Source organism: Patagioenas fasciata, chromosome 5 (assembly GCF_037038585.1).
Source record: "Patagioenas fasciata isolate bPatFas1 chromosome 5, bPatFas1.hap1, whole genome shotgun sequence".
NCBI classification, from domain to species: Eukaryota; Metazoa; Chordata; class Aves; order Columbiformes; family Columbidae; genus Patagioenas; species Patagioenas fasciata.
The window spans coordinates 1,342,856-1,362,031 of record NC_092524.1 but is presented as its reverse complement, the minus strand read 5'-3'; the positions used below and the strand labels follow the sequence as shown (position 1 = coordinate 1,362,031).

The following is a 19,176-nucleotide window of genomic DNA, read 5'->3' as shown; positions in this document are numbered from 1 at the left end:
ATTGGGAATTATATGGGGAGGGGAAAATACCCCATCCCGGTGCGGTTACGGGGCGGTGTTTGGGAACCTTCCCAGGCTGGAGGGTCAAGGATTCGTCGCCCGGCTCGGCCGCCTCCGCCGCCCTTCGGCTCTTTCCGGAGCGACGCGGCCGCGCTGCCGCGCCCCCTGCTGGCCGGGAGTGCGCGCCGCGCGGGGCGGTGCCTCCGGGCTGTGGGCGGGGCCAGCGGCGGCTGCGGCGGCGTGTCCGCTTCCCGCCGTGCGCGGAGCCGCGTTTGGGGCGAAAGGAAAGGATTCGGCAATAAAAACCGCCCGTATCGCTCGGCCGGGTTTCTGGAAGGGCCCCGTGTTGCGGTGGGGGGGGCTCCCGGTGTCCCTGGGGCGCGCAGTGAGGGTCACTTCCCGTTTTGGGGTCACCAAAGCTGCGTCCCCCTCCTGCCAGCCGTGGTGGGTCACCAGCCCCGGCACCTCCCTGGCGCCAGGAGGGACAAGCAGTCTGTGCTGCACCATCGGGGACGTGCCAGGTAACACGGATGGTGGGGTCAGACCCAGAAGCCATCCCGGGGTGACACGGGGACATTTGCAGGTGGCAGGTCCCTGGTCCATGGCAGAGGGCAGTGGGACGTGGTGGTGCTGCCCGTGCTGCCCGCAGATGTGTCCCCGCAGGGGGGTGGGTTCCCCCACCCGGTGCGATGCCACCAACATGCACCATTGCGCGTCTCTGGGCATTTCTGCCATCGCCACGATTTGGGGCTGTTCCTGTGCTTTTGGTGGCTTTGCCTGGGCTGGGAAAGCTGCAGCCACGTCACCGCCTCCTCGCCCTGCTCCGTGTCACACCACTCCGGCCAGAGCATCGTCACCAGTACCGTTCAGCGCTGCCGGAGCCCACCGGGTCCCAGCGCCGTGGGTGGCTCAGCCCCGTCCTTGTCGGCACCACCAACACCTCGAGGGAGCTCCCGGTCTCTTCCTCCCCCCGTGCCCAGCGGGTTTTGCTGGTGCTCAGTCCTGGCTGAGCCAGGTGGGTCCCCGGCACCGTTCCCCCCCGAGCGGCGTCACCGCGGTGTGCCGGAGCACGGCGTTATCGCTGGCAGCGCAGGTGGCCGGGAGCCGCGTGCGGTCGATGCCGACCCTGGGTTCCCGCCTGGGGAAACCGTCTCCTTCCTGCCCGCGCCGCGGGGCGAGCGGGGCCGCACCTGCAGGCAGTGCGGGCAGAGCCGCCATGTGCCGCCGGCACCGCGAGGAGCCGGGGATGTGCCGTCTACGAACACCGCGGTGAGCCGGGGGGTGGCTGTCACCTCAGGGTCCCCCGTGGGCTCTCCAGGCACCCCCAGGGAGAGGAGCGCCCCAAGGGTGGGTGCTGGCGTGCCGTGGGCCTTGGGCTTTGCCCCCTGCCGGTGCCCGGCGCGGCACTGTGGAGGTTTTGGGAGGTTTTAGGGTGAATCCTGTGGCCATCGGGACGGGGCTCTGGGAGCAGCATCAGCCCCACGGGGGCACACGGGTGGGGAGGTGCTGGCAGCAGGTGTCCCGGGGGGGCTGGTTCCCCCGGGGCCATCCGGGTGACGAGGTGTGTGACGCCAGAAGCGGAGCTGAGCCTCATATTTGGGCATGGAACAGATCATTGGAGGCCGGGGTTCTGAAAATTGGGTGATAACCCGCCTGATAACGGCTCAAAAGGGGCTGCCGCCTCCATTGGCTCCCACTGCCAATATATCACTGGTGTCACCGTGCCGGGGGCAGCGGGGACGGCACGATGGTGCCTGCCGGGGTGCTGGGTCTGTTGCTGTGGGTGCAGCTCTGCGGGGGTGAGCACGGGGTGGAGGGAGCGAGGGGACAGGGACCCACCGGGGGGACAGGGACCCACGGGGCCGGGCTGAGCACCCTCCTTGCCGCAGGCACCGGGGAGCTGCGGCTGGTGGGCGGCGGCGGGCGCTGCGCCGGGCGGGTGGAGGTGAAGCACGACGGCGAGTGGGGCTCCGTCTGCAACCTGCACTTCAACTGGGAGACCACTTGGGCCACCGTGGTGTGCCGGCAACTGGGCTGCGGCGGGGTGGCCAAGGCGTCAGCCTACGCCCCGTTCGGGCAGGGCACCGGCCGGATTTGGCTCCACCCGTTCTGGTGCCGGGGCACCGAGGAGATGCTGCACGAGTGTCCTAACTTCGGCTGGGGACGGCACTTCTGCGGCCATGAGTGGGACTTGGGGGTGATCTGCAGAGGTGAGGTGGGGACATTGGCCGTGCCGGGACACACGCTGAGTGCTGGGGTGTCCCCAGGCAGGGCTGAGGCTCTGCTGGTGTCCCGGTGCAGAGGCGGTGGAGCTGCGGTTGGTGGCCGGCGGGGGTCCCTGCGCCGGGAGGGTGGAGGCGAAACTCCGGGGACAATGGGGCTCGGTGGCAGATGGCGACTGGAACATGAATAAGGCCGAGGTGGTGTGCCGGCACCTGGGCTGTGGCTCAGCCACCGGTGCCTACACCGCCGCTGACAGCTTTGGCAAAGGGGATGGTCCCATCGGCCTGGCTGTGGTTCACTGCCGAGGGGATGAGGCCAGCCTCTGGGACTGCCAGATCTACGGCTGGGGACCCATTGATGGTGATCACATCTATGATGTTGCTGTCACCTGCCAAGGTAGGAGCAGAGTGCTGTTTGGGACGCAATGGTGTTGGCCCATCCCTCACCACCACCCCCAGTGCTGGCACATCCCTTACCACCACCCCCAGTGCTGGCACATCCCTCACCACTACCCCGGGCCCTCCCGGCAGGGTTTGCCCGGCTGGTCGGCGGTGACACCGTGTGCGCCGGGCGGCTGGAGGTGCGGAGGGGACAAACCTGGGCCAGCGTCTGCCAGGAGCACGTGGACATGAAGGCCGCCCAGGTGCTGTGCCGGGAGCTGGGCTGCGGCACGGTGCTCGCCGTCCACGGCACCGGCCAGTCCGGGGCAGGAACGGAGCCGCTCTGGGACCTGCGGTTCGAGTGCTCCGGCACCGAAACCCTGCTCTCCGCCTGCTCCCGGCAGCCGCCCCGCAGCCCCGGCTGCACCAGCCACGCCGGCATCGTCTGCTCCCGTAAGCGCTGGGGACAGGGGGGTGTCGGGGGGTCCCCGCGCCGCCGTGCCCCCCTCTAACACCATTTCTCCACCACAGCCTACACGGGTTTCCGGCTGGCGGGCGAGAGCGGCTGTGCCGGGCGGGTGGAGGTGGAGGTGGGGGGGACGTGGGGGTCCCTCTGTGCCACCGGCTGGGACCTGCGTGACGCCCACGTCCTCTGCCGCCACCTCGGCTGCGGCGCCGCCATCGCCGTGCCGCCGGGAGGCTCCTTCGGCGGGGGGGACGGGCCGATGTGGCGCGATGGCTTCGGTTGTGACGGGAGCGAATGGCACCCGGGCCAGTGCCCCGCGGCGGTGCTGGGGGAGCCCCCCTGTGCCCCCGGGCACGCCGCCGCAGTCAACTGCTCAGGTGTGTGTGGGAACAGCCCTCAGGGGCTTTTGGGGCACCCTAAGACTTGGGAGCGAGGGACCAGGGTCCTTCTGGGCCGATGGGAGGGCTGAGCCGCCATCCCCCCTGGGTCTCTGCGCCGCTGGTGCTGCGGCCCCACGGCACCGCTGGGGATGTTGCAGGCGTTGCCGAGCCCCTGCGGCTGGTGGAGGGGGAGAGCCGGTGCGACGGGCGGCTGGAGGTGACCGCGAGCCCCGGGACATGGGCCCGCGTGGCGGCGGGGCCGTGGGACAGCGGCCTTGGCAGCGTGGTGTGCCGGCAGCTGGGCTGCGGCGTGCTGGAGAAAGTCTCTGGCGTGCCGGGCTTGGGCACCGTGGCGCTGCGGTGTGCGGGCACCGAGGAGAGCCTGGCACGGTGCAACGTCTCCGGGACGGGCGCCGCGCCAACCGGCAGCCCCGAGGAGGTGGCCGTCGTCTGCTCGGGTGAGTGTCCTGGGAAGGGCCGGGGGCGCCGGCTCCCCGAGCGGCCACCGCAGCCCGGTGCCCTGTGTCCCCGCAGGCAGCCGGCGGGTGAGGCTGGCGGGCGGCCCTGGGCGCTGCGCCGGGCGCGTGGAGCTCTACGCCAATGGCACCTGGGCCAGCGCCTGCCAGGACAGCTGGGACCTCCCGGACGCCACCGTCGTGTGCCGCCAGCTGGGCTGTGGCTCGGCGCTGGCGGCACCGGGAGCGGGTCACTTCGGTGCCGGCGTGGGGACGCCATGGCCGGATGCCGGTGGCTGCACCGGGACCGAGGCGTCTCTCTGGGCCTGTCCGGGCTCGGCACGGCGCGGCTGCCGGCGCGGTGGTGGGGCAGGTGCCGTCTGCTCAGGTCAGTGCCGTGCGCCCCCAGACTGGGGCCCGGGGGACCGTCCCCGGTCCGTGCCGTGACCCCCGTCCCCCCTTGCAGATCAGCTGTCCCTGCGGCTGGCGGGCGGCAGCGGCCGCTGCGCCGGGCGCCTGGAGGTGCTGCACAACGGCACCTGGGGCGGCGTTTGTGCCAACGGCACCAGCCCCGCCACGGCCATCGCCGCCTGCCGCCAGCTGGGCTGCGGGGACGGGGGGAGGCTGGAGCCTGCGCCCCCCGGGGACGCGGCCCCCGCCTGGCTGGCCTGGGTGGGCTGCGAGAAGGGGACCCGCTGGCTCTGGCGATGTCCCTCGGCACCCTGGCGCCTGCAGGACTGCGGCCCCGGCGGGGACACCCATGTCGCCTGTGACGAGGACAGTGATGGCACGAGCGGGACGCCCACCCCGTCCCCAGGTAGCTGTGCCCGTTCCGGCAGCGCCCGCTGGGCTGGGCCGGCCGGGGTCCCCTCCTCACGCCGCCCGGCCGTGTCCCCGCAGGTGTCCCCAGCAGCACCGCCCTGATGGCGGCGGCGGGGTCGGTGCCGGTGTCCACGGTGCTGTGTGTGGTCCTGGGGACGCTGCTGTTCCTGGCGCTGGGCGCCCTGGCCGTGCAGATGTGCTGTGCCCGGGCTCGGCGCCGAGGTGGGTCCTGGGGGCGGGTGCCGGGGCAGAGCCGGTTTGGGGGTCCTGGGGCTTCCGCTCCAGGGGGTGGCTCAGAGGGTGACCCTGGGGCCACCCACGGTCCCCACGGCCCCGGGTGAGCGCTGCCTGTCCTTTCAGGCCCTGGTGGAGCTGCGGACGCCATCTCTGACGCCATATACGAGGAGCTGGATTACACCCCGGACCCGGAGTACCAGGAGGTGCCCAGTGGCTCAGGTGGGTGCAGCCCCCCTGTGCCTGGAGGTTCTCCCAAAAGAGGGGTGAACTCTGTCCCACAGCCCTAGGGGGTCCTGTTGTTTCGGCACCAGCTGGTTCCTATGGCACGGGGGTGTCCCCTGGTCCCCTCAGGCCATGCTGCCCACGGTGCCAGCTCCAGCCACCCAAACCCCGTCCTGCCCCCGCCAGGCTCCCTGTCAGAAGGGTCTGGGACAAAGCTGCCGTATTACAGTGGGGGTGGCGTGGAGGAGAGCGACCCCAAGACAGCCCCAGGTAGGGACACAGGGACAGGAACGTGGTGGGGAACCTGGGGAGAGGGGACATGGCCAGGTGCTGGGGACACGAGGGGACACGGCCCCTGCTCAGCCAGGCGAGCCCAGCTCAGCTGTGGCTGTCATTAGTGTCATTAGTGTCATTGGTGTCATCAATGCCTGCTGGGGCTCTGGCTGCGATCCTGCAGCCCCGGTGCCACCAGGACGTCCCCAGTGGTCCGGCCAGAGGTGGGTGGCACAGCCAGAGCCCTGCACCGCCTCTGGTTCACCCGTCCCCTGTGCCTGTGGCAGAGTCCCCAGCCCAGCACAGCTCCCCGGATGTCTACGACGATGCTGCGGCCGTGCCAGAAGTGTCCCCTGCTCCCAGCGCTGGGGACATCTCCGAGGGGGTGGCACGGAGGAGCCTGGGCTGTCCCCCACCCCCAGGTAAGAGGGGCCAGGGCTGCCCTGTCCCCTGCAGAGCCACCTGGGGGCACTGGCCGTGGGCAGGGAGCAGGCAGCAGACCATGGGGGCTGCGCAGGGACACAAAGCAGCGCCTGCCAAGCACCAGCCTTTGCTGTCCCCTAAGGCGGGAGCTGCCACCCCTCAAGTCCTGCAGAAGCCACAGGGGACCCCCCGGGGCACACGGACTATGATGATGTTGGCGGCAGCACCCTGGGGACATCGCTGTGAGGATTTCCCTGGGGACACAGGTGCAGGGGGTGGGGCCCTGTCCCCAAGGAGGGGTGGCCCTGGTCACGGAGGTCACCTCTCGCTGCCCAGGGCCACAGCAGAGCAGCAAACCAGCTCCTGTGTCCCTCCCGCACGCAGCGCTGCAGCGATTTCCCTTGAACTTCGGCAGCACCGAGAACGGCGCTAGAAATGGCTCTGGTTGGTGCAGGGACCTCTCCGAAAGGCGGGGGAGGGGGGAGGAAATTAAGCCCTAGCTGTATTTGATTGGTTAAAGGCTGAAATAATTATGTGTAAAATATATATAAAGAGAATAAATAGAATTTTGCTTATGCTAGAGGCAAATACATTGGCTAACTGGGAATTATATGGGGAGGGGAAAATACCCCATCCCGGTGCGGTTACGGGGCGGTGCTTGGGAACCTTCCCAGGCTGGAGGGTCAAGGATTCGTCGCCCGGCTCGGCCGCCTCCGCCGCCCTTCGGCTCTTTCCGGAGCGACGCGGCCGCGCTGCCGCGCCCCCTGCTGGCCGGGAGTGCGCGCCGCGCGGGGCGGTGCCTCCGGGCTGTGGGCGGGGCCAGTGGCGGCGGCGGCGGCGTGTCCGCTTCCCGCCGTGCGCGGAGCCGCGTTTGGGGCGAAAGGGAAGGATTCGGCAATAAAAACCGCCCGTATCGCTTCCAGGTTTCTGGAAGGGCCCCGTGTTGCGGTGGGGGGGGCTCCCGGTGTCCCTGGGGCGCGCAGTGAGGGTCACCTCCCGTTTTGGGGTCACCAAAGCTGCGTCCCCCTCCTGCCAGCCGTGGTGGGTCACCAGCCCCGGCAGCTCCCTGGGGCCAGGAGGGACAAGCAGTCTGTGCTGCACCATCGGGGACGTGCCAGGTAACACGGATGGTGGGGTCAGACCCAGAAGCCATCCCGGGGTGACACGGGGACATTTGCAGGTGGCAGGTCCCTGGTCCATGGCAGAGGGCGGTGGGACGTGGTGGTGCTGCCCGTGCTGCCCGCAGATGTGTCCCCGCAGGGGGGTGGGTTCCCCCACCCGGTGCGATGCCACCAGCATCCACCATTGCGCGTCTCTGGGCGTTTCTGCCATCGCCACGATTTGGGGCTGTTCCTGTGCTTTTGGTGGCTTTACCTGGGCTGGGAAAGCTGCAGCCACATCGCTGCCTCCTTGCCCTGCTCCGTGTCACACCACTCCGGCCAGAGCATCGTCACCAGCACCGCTCAGCGCTGCCGGAGCCCACTGGGTCCCAGCGCCGTGGGTGGCTCAGCCCCGTCCTTGTCGGCACCACCAACACCTCGAGGGAGCTCCCGGTCTCTTCCTCCCCCCGTGCCCAGCGGGTTTTGCTGGTGCTCAGTCCTGGCTGAGCCAGGTGGGTCCCCGGCACCGTTCCCCCCCGAGCGGCGTCACCGCGGTGTGCCGGAGCACGGCGTTATCGCTGGCAGCGCAGGTGGCCGGGAGCCGCGTGCGGTCGATGCCGACCCTGGGTTCCCGCCTGGGGAAACCGTCTCCTTCCTGCCCGCGCCACGGGGCGAGCGGGGCCGCACCTGCAGGCAGCGCGGGCAGAGCCGCCATGTGCCGCCGGCACCGCGAGGAGCCGGGGATGTGCCGTCTGCGAACACCGCGGTGAGCCGGGGGGTGGCTGTCACCTCAGGGTCCCCCGTGGGCTCTCCAGGCACCCCCAGGGAGGGGAGCGCCCCAAGGGTGGGTGCTGGCGTGCCGTGGGCCTTGGGCTTTGCCCCCTGCCGGTGCCCGGCGCGGCACTGTGAAGGTTTTGGGAGGTTTTAGGGTGAATCCTGTGGCCATCGGGACGGGGCTCTGGGAGCAGCATCAGCCCCACGGGGGCACACGGGTGGGGAGGTGCTGGCAGCAGGTGTCCCGGGGGGGCTGGTTCCCCCGGGGCCATCCGGGTGACGAGGTGTGTGACGCCAGAAGCGGAGCTGAGCCTCATATTTGGGCATGGAACAGATCATTGGAGGCCGGGGTTCTGAAAATTGGGTGATAACCCGCCTGATATCGGCTCAAAAGGTGCTGCTGCCTCCATTGGCTCCCACTGCCGATATATCACTGGTGTCACCGTGCCGGGGGCAGCGGGGACGGCACGATGGTGCCTGCCGGGGTGCTGGGTCTGTTGCTGTGGGTGCAGCTCTGCGGGGGTGAGCACGGGGTGGAGGGAGCGAGGGGACAGGGACCCACCGGGGGGACAGGGACCCACGGGGCCGGGCTGAGCACCCTCCTTGCCGCAGGCACCGGGGAGCTGCGGCTGGTGGGCGGCGGCGGGCGCTGCGCCGGGCGGGTGGAGGTGAAGCACGACGGCGAGTGGGGCTCCGTCTGCAACCTGCACTTCAACTGGGAGACCACTTGGGCCACCGTGGTGTGCCGGCAACTGGGCTGCGGCGGGGTGGCCAAGGCGTCAGCCTACGCCCCGTTCAGGCAGGGCACCGGCCGGATTTGGCTCCACCCGTTCTGGTGCCGGGGCACCGAGGAGATGCTGCACGAGTGTCCTAACTTTGGCTGGGGACGGCACTTCTGCGGCCATGAGTGGGACTTGGGGGTGATCTGCAGAGGTGAGGTGGTGACATTGGCCGTGCCGGGACACACGCTGAGTGCTGTGGTGTCCCCAGGCAGGGCTGAGGCTCTGCTGGTTTCCTGGTGCAGAGGCGGTGGAGCTGCGGTTGGTGGCCGGCGGGGGTCCCTGCGCCGGGAGGGTGGAGGCGAAACTCCGGGGACAATGGGGCTCGGTGGCAGATGAAGACTGGAACATGAATAAGGCCGAGGTGGTGTGCCGGCACCTGGGCTGTGGCTCGGCCACCGGTGCCTACACCGCCGCTGACAGCTTTGGCAAAGGGGATGGTCCCATCGGCCTGGCTGGGGTTCACTGCCGCGGGGATGAGGCCAGCCTCTGGGACTGCCAGATCTACGGCTGGGGACCCATTGATGGTGATCACATCTATGATGTTGCTGTCACCTGCCAAGGTAGGAGCAGTGTGGTGTTTGGGACGCAATGGTGCTGGCCTCACCACCACCCCCAGTGCTGGCCCATCCCTCACCACCACCCCCAGTGCTGGCCCATCCCTCACCACCACCCCCAGTGCTGGCCCATCCCTCACCACCACCCCCAGTGCTGGCCCATCCCTCACCACCACCCCCGTGCCCTCCCGGCAGGGTTTGCCCGGCTGGTCGGCGGTGACACCGCGTGCGCCGGGCGGCTGGAGGTGCGGAGGGGACAAACCTGGGCCAGCGTCTGCCAGGAGCACGTGGACATGAAGGCCGCCCAGGTGCTGTGCCGGGAGCTGGGCTGCGGCACGGTGCTCGCCGTCCACGGCACCGGCCAGTCCTGGGCAGGAACGGGGCCGCTCTGGGACCTGCGGTTCGAGTGCTCCGGCACCGAAACCCTGCTCTCCGCCTGCTCCCGGCAGCCGCCCCGCAGCCCCGGCTGCACCAGCCACGCCGGCATCGTCTGCTCCCGTAAGCGCTGGGGACAGGGGGGTGTCGGGGGGTCCCCGCGCCGCCGTGCCCCCCTCTAACACCATTTCTCCACCACAGCCTACACGGGTTTCCGGCTGGCGGGCGAGAGCGGCTGTGCCGGGCGGGTGGAGGTGGAGGTGGGGGGGACGTGGGGGTCCCTCTGTGCCACCGGCTGGGACCTGCGTGACGCCCACGTCCTCTGCCGCCACCTCGGCTGCGGCGCCGCCATCGCCGTGCCGCCGGGAGGCTCCTTCGGCGGGGGGGACGGGCCGATGTGGCGCGATGGCTTCGGTTGTGACGGGAGCGAATGGCACCCGGGCCAGTGCCCCGCGGCGGTGCTGGGGGAGCCCCCCTGTGCCCCCGGGCACGGCGCCGCAGTCAACTGCTCAGGTGTGTGTGGGAACAGCCCTCAGGGGCTTTTGGGGCACCCTAAGACTTGGGAGCGAGGGACACAGGGTCCTTCTGGGCCGAGGGGAGGGCTGAGCCGCCATCCCCCCTGGGTCTCTGCGCCGCTGGTGCTGCGGCCCCACGGCACCGCTGGGGATGTTGCAGGCGTTGCCGAGCCCCTGCGGCTGGTGGAGGGGGAGAGCCGGTGCGACGGGCGGCTGGAGGTGACCGCGAGCCCCGGGACATGGGCCCGCGTGGCGGCGGGGCCGTGGGACAGCGGCCTTGGCAGTGTGGTGTGCCGGCAGCTGGGCTGCGGCGTGCTGGAGAAAGTCTCTGGCGTGCTGGGCTTGGGCACCGTGGCGCTGCGGTGTGCGGGCACCGAGGAGAGCCTGGCACGGTGCAACGTCTCCGGGACGGGCGCCGCGCCAACCGGCAGCCCCGAGGAGGTGGCCGTCGTCTGCTCGGGTGAGTGTCCCGGGAAGGGCCGGGGGCGCCGGCTCCCCGAGCGGCCACCGCAGCCCGGTGCCCTGTGTCCCCGCAGGCAGCCGGCGGGTGAGGCTGGCGGGCGGCCCTGGGCGCTGCGCCGGGCGCGTGGAGCTCTACGCCAATGGCACCTGGGCCAGCGCCTGCCAGGACAGCTGGGACCTCCCGGACGCCACCGTCGTGTGCCGCCAGCTGGGCTGTGGCTCGGCGCTGGCGGCACCGGGAGCGGGTCACTTCGGTGCCGGCGTGGGGACGCCGTGGCCGGATGCCGGTGGCTGCACCGGGACCGAGGCGTCTCTCTGGGCCTGTCCGGGCTCGGCACGGCGCGGCTGCCGGCGCGGTGGTGGGGCAGGTGCCGTCTGCTCAGGTCAGTGCCGTGCGCCCCCAGACTGGGGCCCGGGGGACCGTCCCCGGTCCGTGCCGTGACCCCCGTCCCCCCTTGCAGATCAGCTGTCCCTGCGGCTGGCGGGCGGCAGCGGCCGCTGCGCCGGGCGCCTGGAGGTGCTGCACAACGGCACCTGGGGCGGCGTTTGTGCCAACGGCACCAGCCCCGCCACGGCCATCGCCGCCTGCCGCCAGCTGGGCTGTGGGGACGGGGGGAGGCTGGAGCCTGCGCCCCCCGGGGACGCGGCCCCCGCCTGGCTGGCCTGGGTGGGCTGCGAGAAGGGGACCCGCTGGCTCTGGCGATGTCCCTCGGCACCCTGGCGCCTGCAGGACTGCGGCCCCGGCGGGGACACCCATGTCGCCTGTGACGAGGACAGTGATGGCACGAGTGCGACGCCCACCCCGTCCCCAGGTAGCTGTGCCCGTGCCGGCAGCGCCCGCTGTGCTGGGCCGGCCGGGGTCCCCTCCTCACGCCGCCCGGCCGTGTCCCCGCAGGTGTCCCCAGCAGCACCGCCCTGATGGCGGCGGCGGGGTCGGTGCCGGTGTCCACGGTGCTGTGTGTGGTCCTGGGGACGCTGCTGTTCCTGGCGCTGGGCGCCCTGGCCGTGCAGATGTGCTGTGCCCGGGCTCGGCGCCGAGGTGGGTCCTGGGGGCGGGTGCCGGGTCAGAGCCGGTTTGGGGGTCCTGGGGCTCCCGCTGCAGGGGTTGGATCAGAAGGTGACCCCGGGGCCACCCACGGTCCCCACGGCCCCGGGTGAGCGCTGCCTGTCCTTTCAGGCCCTGGTGGAGCTGCGGACGCCGTCTCTGACGCCATATACGAGGAGCTGGATTACACCCCGGACCCGGAGTACCAGGAGGTGCCCAGTGGCTCAGGTGGGTGCAGCCCCCCCGTGCCTGGAGGTTCTCCCAAAAGAGGGGTGAACTCTGTCCCACAGCCCCAGTGGGTCCTGTTGTTTCGGCACCAGCTGGTTCCTATGGCACTGGGGTGTCCCCTGGTCCCCTCAGGCCATGCTGCCCACGGTGCCAGCTCCAGCCACCCAAACCCCGTCCTACCCCCGCCAGGCTCCCTGTCAGAAGGGTCTGGGACAAAGCTGCCGTATTACAGTGGGGGTGGCGTGGAGGAGAGCGACCCCAAGACAGCCCCAGGTAGGGACACAGGGACAGGAACGTGGTGGGGAACCTGGGGAGAGGGGACATGGCCAGGTGCTGGGGACACGGCCCCTGCTCAGCCAGGTGAGCCCAGCTCAGCTGTGGCTGTCATTAGTGTCATTAGTGTCATTAGTGTCCTTAGTGTCACCAGTGCCTGCTGGGGCTCTGGCTGAGATCCTGCAGCCCCGGTGCCACCAGGACGTCCCCAGTGGTCCGGCCAGAGGTGGGTGGCACAGCCAGAGCCCTGCACCGCCTCTGGTTCACCCGTCCCCTGTGCCTGTGGCAGAGTCCCCAGCCCAGCACAGCTCCCCCGATGTCTACGACGATGCTGCAGCGGTGCCAGAAGTGTCCCCTGCTCCCAGCGCTGGGGACATCTCCGAGGGGGTGGCACGGAGGAGCTGGGGCTGTCCCCCACCCCCAGGTAAGAGGGGCCAGGGCTGCCCTGGCCCCTGCAGAGCCACCTGGGGGCACTGGCCGTGGGCAGGGAGCAGGCAGCAGACCCACGGGGGCTGCGCAGGGACACAAAGCAGCCCCTGCCAAGCACCAGCCTTTGCTGTCCCCTAAGGCGGGAGCTGCCACCCCTCAAGTCCTGCAGAAGCCACAGGGGACCCCCCGGGGCACACGGACTATGATGATGTTGGCAGCAGCACCCTGGGGACATCGCTGTGAGGATTTCCCTGGGGACACAGGTGCAGGGGGTGGGGCCCTGTCCCCAAGGAGGGGTGGCCCTGGTCACGGAGGTCACCTCTCGCTGCCCAGGGCCACAGCAGAGCAGCAAACCAGCTCCTGTGTCCCTCCCGCATGCAGCGCTGCAGCGATTTTTATTTTTTATTGTTTCATTGTAAATTTATCTTTTTTCTCTCTATTAAAACCAAAAATTGGTTATTGACTCACTTCCATGGCTCGTGCCTTGCATCCTGGTACATCAGCCATCCTTTGGGGACATGGAGCAGGAGCTGGACCCACACATGGTGGGAACGGGGAAGAGCACATGGGGATTCTCAACCCTGGCGAGGCTTCTCTTGGACTTCAGCAGCACCGATAAGAGTGCTAGAAATGGCTCTGGTTGTTGCAGGGACCTCTCCGAAAGGCGGGGGGCACATTCCTGCCCCCCGGGAGGACCCCGCGGTGACAGGGCAGCCGGGCCATGGCCCCAACCTGTGGCACGTCCTGCTCGAGCAGGTCCCCGATCTTCAGCTCGGGCTTCAGTGCCCGCAGAGCCGCCAGCTCCTGCAGCGCTTCCTTGTTTAACCCGCACGTGCTCAGGCTTTAAATAGAGGAAGAAAAGGAGAAAAACTGTTAAAAACACCCTCGTGGGTGCCGGTACCCTCCTCCCTGTCCCGCAGCATCCCAGCGGGTGCTGGCCCGGGGATGCTGGGGATGGACAGGGATGCACCAGGCACCTTACCCCAGGGTTTGCAGTGGGCAGGCGTGATGCCGGAGCTGCTGGCAGAGCTGCAGGACACCAGCAGCTCCCAGTTCGTTGTCGCTCAGGTCCAGGCAGGTGAGCTGGGATCTCCCGGCCAGCCCAGCTGCCAGCGCTCGGCAGCAGGCACCCGTCAGCCGGCAGCTCCCCAGCCTGCGGGACCAAGGCAAATGGGGACGGGGGGTTCACCGGAGCTGATTGGGGTGGGGAAGGAGGGAACCCCATCCCCTGTCCCCTTACCGCAGTGTCTGCAGCCGGCAGGCGCGGTGCTGGAGCCCCTCGCACAGCAGCTCCACACCGGTGTCGCGCAGCCCCTCGCTGAAGGACAAATCCAGCTCCTCCAGGCAGGGGCTGGTGGCCAGCGCGGTGGCCAGGTCCTGGCAGCAGGCGCTGGTGAGGCGGGAGTACCGCAGCCTGCCGGGACCCACGGGACAGACCCTCAGAGCCAGCCCGAGGCCCACGGTGCCACCATGGTGTTAGACCCCACTGTGGTGACAGTCCCCACCACGGTGACACTGCTTTTGAGGTCCTCACCCTGGGAGGGTGGGACAGAGGGATGATGCCACCCCAGAGGGACTTTTTGGGGAACCCATGCTCCACCCCATGGGAGATGGAGCGTTGGGGGTGTCGGGGCCACTCACCGCAGGACGCGCAGGTGGCAGCTGGGCTGCTGCAGCCCCTGGCAGAGCAGGTGCACGCCGGTGTCACCCAGTGAGCTGTCACCCAGCTCCAGCTGGGCCAGGCTGGGGTGACGGGCCAGCAGCTCCGCCAGCTCCGCGCAGCAGCTCCGGGACAACCGGCACCAATACAGCCTGGGGGAGACACAGAGACCCTGTCAGCCCATCACACCCTGTCCCACTGGCCATAGACCCCCGCACCCACCGACCAGCAGGGAGGAACCACACCCATCTACCCCACAGCCAATCAGCTTGGAGGGGCCACACCCACCCACCACACAGCCAATCAGCATGGAAGAACTTCATCCGTCCACCCATTGCGCAGCCAATCAGCAGGGAGGGACCACACCCATCCTTAGCACAGCCAATCAGCAGGGAAGGACCACACCCACTCTTAGCACAGCCAATCAGCAGGGAGGGACCACACCCACCCTTAGCACAGCCAATCAGCAGGGAGGGACCACACCCACCCTTAGCACAGCCAATCAGCAGGGAGGGACCACACCCACCCTTAGCACAGCCAATCAGCAGGGAGGGACCACACCCACCCTTAGCAAGCCAATCAGCAGGGAGGGACCACACCCTCCCCAGGCTCATAGGGGCCCAGCCCCATTCCCAGCACCCGCTTCTGGTCCATGGGAGCTGGGGCAGCACCCACCCCTGGCCTCTGGTTGGGGTTCCCCCACCGGCACCCCACAGCCCCTGGGGTGGCCAGGCCCCACCTGTACCCCACCCTGTGCCGGCAGTGGCACCGCGGCCATGGTTTGTGCTCTTACCGGAGCACCCGCAGGCGGCTGCCCGGGTGTTGCAGCGCCCGGCAGAGCGGGTGGATGTGGGGGGGCAGCTCCTCCTGCTGATGGGGACATTCTCCGGCTCCCGGGGCACTGGAGCTGTAGGGGGACAGAGTGCCAGGGGGGCACGGGCAGCCCTCACCGGCACATGCCCCACCCAGGCTCGGGTGGTCTCAAGTGGCACCTCCATGGCTTTGGAGATGCAAACGATCAGGAGTCATCTGCCCTCAAGCAAAACTTGGGGTGCTCTTAAAATTTCAGCCCCGGGCATCCCCCCTTTGCATGCAAGAAGAAGCCAAATCGACACCCAAGTGCAGAGGAGCCTGTTCGGGCTGAGGAGTTGAGCTGAGATGCTCCATCTCCATCGATCCCATGTCACGTGGTGAATGGAGGAGCCTGTGTGATCCTCATTCCCCCACAATTCTCCCCAAGAATAAGTTAAATCCCTTGCTGACGAACTAAACCCCAGTGAGGGGACAAGCTGGTGTTTGTGTGGAAGCAACTGAAATGCTTTTAAACCCAACCTTTGGGGTGAAGGAGGAGGAATCTTTGCGATTTTGGGTATCTAGAGCAGAAAGGGGTCAGTACTCACCGGGACTTCACCACGGTCGGCTCTTCGCTGGGATCCTGTGGCTGGAAGGAGCATCCCCGGAGGGCAACGTGGCCCAGCCCACCCCACTGCCTGACGCAGAAGGAAAGAGCCATTTGGTCGTACTGGGTCAACTGGATGTCCTGCAGGTCCATGTCGGTGACACCAGCCAAGGCGCTTTGTGCGCAGCTTCCATCGTTCATCTCAAACACAAAGTGTAAAGTGTCCAAATCTGACACCTTTGGTGCTTGGCTGGGATGGGTGATGCTTCTGTGCCTCTTCTGAAGCCACCTCAGCAGATCTTCCCTGGCTCGTGGTGATATTCTGCACCCGGTGATTTTGTCCACATGCTCTATTGATTTTTGGCTTACCAGCCCAAACAGGAATCGCACTGTTAAGTTCAAATCCTTCCTGGACTCACTATAGGTTTCTAATAACATATTTATGTCCTTTGTGAGAGCCCCCAAGTCACCAAGTTCCTCATTGTCCTCCAGAATGTAAAACATCGCCGCAAAAAACTCCTGGAGGTGCAGATGGGTGAAGCTGTAGATGTTTCCATGGTCTTTCTGTGAGATCTTCTCATTGAGGAAGAGGGGGAGAAGGTCTGGCTGGTCCAAGCCGTGGTCCTTGATGTCCGTCTCCTCAAAGAGAACCTTGTGCTTCCAGATGCCATCAGCAGCCAAGGAGCAAAGCTTGGGGAGGAACCGCTGGAGGTCCCGTGGGTTGTCCCCACCTCTGAACTTCAGCGACCAGGAAAGGTAAAACACACTCATCTGCGTGATGGGTTTAGAGCACTCAGCAAGGTTTTTCTTCTTGGAGAACTCTTGTTCAAGGATGGTGCAGACAATCCAGCTCATGACAGGGATGATGCACAAGCTGTAGAGGATCTCATTGCCTCTGGTGAACCTGAAGGCCATGTCGGCTTTATTGGCATTCTCCAAATGCCTATGGAAATATTCCTCCCTCATGGCTGCTGAAAATCCCAGTATTTCTGCATAATACTCACTCTCCAGACACCGCCCCAGGCTTTGGAGAGCCGCTGGCCTCGTGGTGATGAGCAAGGAGGACTCGGGGAGAACAGTTTTCTTCAACAAGCTCATCAGAGTGGTTTCCAGCGGCTTCACTTCCCATGGGTTAGAGCTCAGCTCATCTTTGGGCTGAACCAAAGAAAATCCCAAGGCCTCAAAGCCATCAAAAATGAACAGGATCTTCTTCTGGTCCGCCAGGATCTTCCCAGCCGGTGTTCGCCTGTGAGGGCAGCACGTGGAAATGAGGTCCACCACGCTCGCTTCCCTGCTGAGGGCAATGTTCTTGCAGTCTATGCAGAAGATGTAGTCAAACTGCGTGTAGAGGGTCCCTTCCACCCATCCCACCATCGCCTTCCTGACCGTCATCGTCTTCCCCATCCCCGGGGCCCCCACCAGCACCACGACCTGCGGTGTTTGCCCATCTTCGCCGGGTTTAAGCAGCGTTTGTGCAGTGACAGTGGCTGCTCTATTGCCGGCGTCAGCACATCCATGGCTGGCGTCCACACCTTCGTGTTCACCTCTGTGTTTGCTCCAGGGCTTCCTGGTGATGGTCAGGTCGGTGTAGTGTCTGTGGATGGACAGGTTCTCCCTGGGACAGGCGTTCACCTCTTTGCAGCAGCAGAACTCCTGGACCAAGTGCTCTCTGTATTCCTGCTTGTACCCTGCGCTGGCCAGAAGCAGAGTCAGCCCCAAGCTGGGGATCCCTGAGGAGCCCCAACCAGCCTGACTGTGCTCCCAACACACCAGCGAGACGCTTGTTCCAATGCTCGGGCTTTCCTAAGTCTGGCAGAGGCACTAAGGACATCATCTGTGAGAATTTAGGGCCTCTGGTCAACTAGGGAGGTCCTTCTCCTCTCCCGGGTGTCCCCATCCACTCTGTGATCCTCATCCACCCTGGGAGCAAATGCAATTGCCTGGGGCCACCTGCAGCTTTCATCCCCCTCTGCTTGTGTCTCTGGGGCCAAAGGGACCATCCTGGAGTGCTTCTGGCTCCAAAGAGTCACCAAATACGTGCTCTGCAGAAATGTCCTTAATCCCCATGCCAGGAGGAAAGGACCTGCCCAGCTGCCTGCCAGGGCATCTTTGTGTTTCCAGGCTCCCTGGGAAACCGAAACCTGCTCTTACCAACTTCTGCTGGTAGCCAGGATCACTCAAGGGAGAAAAAGAGACAAAGAAAAACAAAATATATGCTGGTTTCCTACCTTTCACCTGCTCATCCAGGAGCTTCTCTGCGAGGTCTCTCTGGTTCATCTCTTGGAACAACCCGATTGCGATGTCCATCGCGGTGTCTTGGCTGTAGATCCTGCTCATGGAGCTGACGAGCGCGCAGGGGTGGGCGGCCTTGGCCAGGGAATCCTTGGGGATATTCCATCCTCTTTCCACGGGAACTGCTGATAACTTTGTCTTAAACTCCTGGAAGTCTTTAACAGTGAGACCCTGCAGAGCTCGTAAAAGGGCAGCTAACGCACCCTCTTCCCCTGCCATCGCGGGATGGCACCTGGAAGTACCAATGGCTGGAAATCACAATGAGGTTTTGGGGCTGGGCAGCGAGTTTGTCCCATAGAGCCCAGTTCTCCCTGCACTGGAAGGAATGGGGACAGTCACCTCAACGTGGCAAGGCCAACAGGGCTGCAGGGTCCAGCACCATGGGGATGTCCCCCCAAAAATGCACCCTGGGGGTTTGCGGAGTCCCCCAGCCCTGGGGACAGCCCCGTCTCTTGGCACCGCACCCCGGCTGTGCCGCGAGGCACTCACCGCATCACCGGGACGGGGGGACCCTGTGGAAGGACCTGGCGCTGCCCCGAATCCCCGTCCCACGTGCCGGCAGGGTTTCGGTTTTGAACGGCGGCATCCGGCACGCCCTTCCTGCTTCCCACCACGGGGCCTCTCGGCACCGGCCTCCGGAGAACCGCCCGGATGAGGAATTGAATCCCCGAAGGGCTCTGGCAGCTCCCGCTCCTCCTACCAACAGGTTCTGGGGTTGGCAGAAAAACCCCCGAATTTCCAGCCCTTCCAGAGCAAATGCGCTTTGCTCTGTAAGCAGAACCCATCGCACCTCTTTGTGGATGGCGGTTATGTGAGTAGAGAAATAAAATACGGGAGGTACAGCTGGAGAAAGGGGGATAGAAAACATGATGAGAGATGAAGAAAATGAGATTTCTCCTCCAAGCTCAGAAAGACTGGGAAGAAAATCTATGGAATGCGTGGTGAAGCACGTGGGAAGCCTGAAAATAATACTGTGAAACAGTTTAATGAGCCAGGAGCTGCACCGACTCAGTTTAACCGCTGCCGTCTGGAAGCAGGGAAGGTCCGCAGCACCCTTGGAGGTGACCTGCTGGTTGTGGATGCCACCGGAGATGGAGACCAGCGGGGCGCAGGGCAGAAGCTGCGAGCCGAGGCAGGTCCCCGCGCCTCAGCTGGCACAGTTTGCCCATCTGGAGCTTTATTTCCTTTCAGTTTAAGCAGAGCAACCAGTAATTCCTGCAAGAGGATTTCTTTTCATGATTAAACATCTAACCTGTATCCTGTTGTGGGCTTGCTTAGCGTGGTCTAACAACTTAAAGCAATAATAATAGCTCGGGATCTAAGAATAAAAATTGTGACAGCTCTCAAGGGAGCGTGGGGAGTTACAGCTGTTGAGATCTGGAGCCCCCCAGGCTGGGGACTTTCTGG

At 66.3% G+C, this 19,176-nt stretch overlaps 3 protein-coding genes across 4 annotated transcripts; 2 read left to right on the top strand and 1 right to left on the bottom strand.

Annotated features, from left to right (window-relative positions):
- Positions 1–12: 12 nt before the first annotated feature.
- Positions 13–6,469, top strand: LOC136101809 (scavenger receptor cysteine-rich domain-containing protein SCART1-like). Its single transcript, XM_071808595.1, has 16 exons — positions 13–351; positions 440–521; positions 584–1,015; positions 1,890–2,210; positions 2,302–2,619; positions 2,754–3,056; positions 3,135–3,446; positions 3,608–3,907; positions 3,984–4,292; positions 4,371–4,721; positions 4,805–4,948; positions 5,087–5,182; positions 5,372–5,455; positions 5,746–5,880; positions 6,024–6,147; positions 6,266–6,469. The coding sequence occupies exons 1-15, from the start codon at positions 13–15 to the stop codon at positions 6,125–6,127; spliced, it is 3,630 nt and encodes a 1,209-aa protein (XP_071664696.1). The 3' UTR covers positions 6,128–6,147; positions 6,266–6,469.
- Positions 6,470–6,492: 23 nt separating this feature from the next.
- On the top strand, positions 6,493–12,880 carry LOC136101805 (scavenger receptor cysteine-rich type 1 protein M130-like). Its single transcript, XM_071808594.1, has 14 exons — positions 6,493–6,736; positions 6,805–6,999; positions 8,368–8,688; positions 8,780–9,097; positions 9,287–9,589; positions 9,668–9,979; positions 10,142–10,441; positions 10,518–10,826; positions 10,905–11,258; positions 11,339–11,482; positions 11,621–11,716; positions 11,906–11,989; positions 12,279–12,413; positions 12,558–12,880. The coding sequence occupies exons 1-14, from the start codon at positions 6,493–6,495 to the stop codon at positions 12,659–12,661; spliced, it is 3,219 nt and encodes a 1,072-aa protein (XP_071664695.1). The 3' UTR covers positions 12,662–12,880.
- Positions 12,803–18,389, bottom strand: LOC136102090 (NACHT, LRR and PYD domains-containing protein 3-like). Of its 2 annotated transcripts, XM_071808722.1 has the most exons (8): positions 18,259–18,389; positions 17,706–18,085; positions 15,479–17,165; positions 14,872–14,985; positions 14,060–14,230; positions 13,659–13,832; positions 13,401–13,571; positions 12,803–13,259 (listed from the first exon to the last, which is right to left on the bottom strand). In XM_071808722.1, the coding sequence occupies exons 2-8, from the start codon at positions 17,986–17,988 to the stop codon at positions 13,043–13,045; spliced, it is 2,817 nt and encodes a 938-aa protein (XP_071664823.1). In that variant the 5' UTR covers positions 17,989–18,085; positions 18,259–18,389; the 3' UTR covers positions 12,803–13,042. The 2 variants fall into 2 exon arrangements, with proteins under 2 accessions (XP_071664823.1, XP_065694995.1); XM_065838923.2 differs by having other exon boundaries at positions 17,706–18,389.
- Positions 18,390–19,176: the final 787 nt, after the last annotated feature.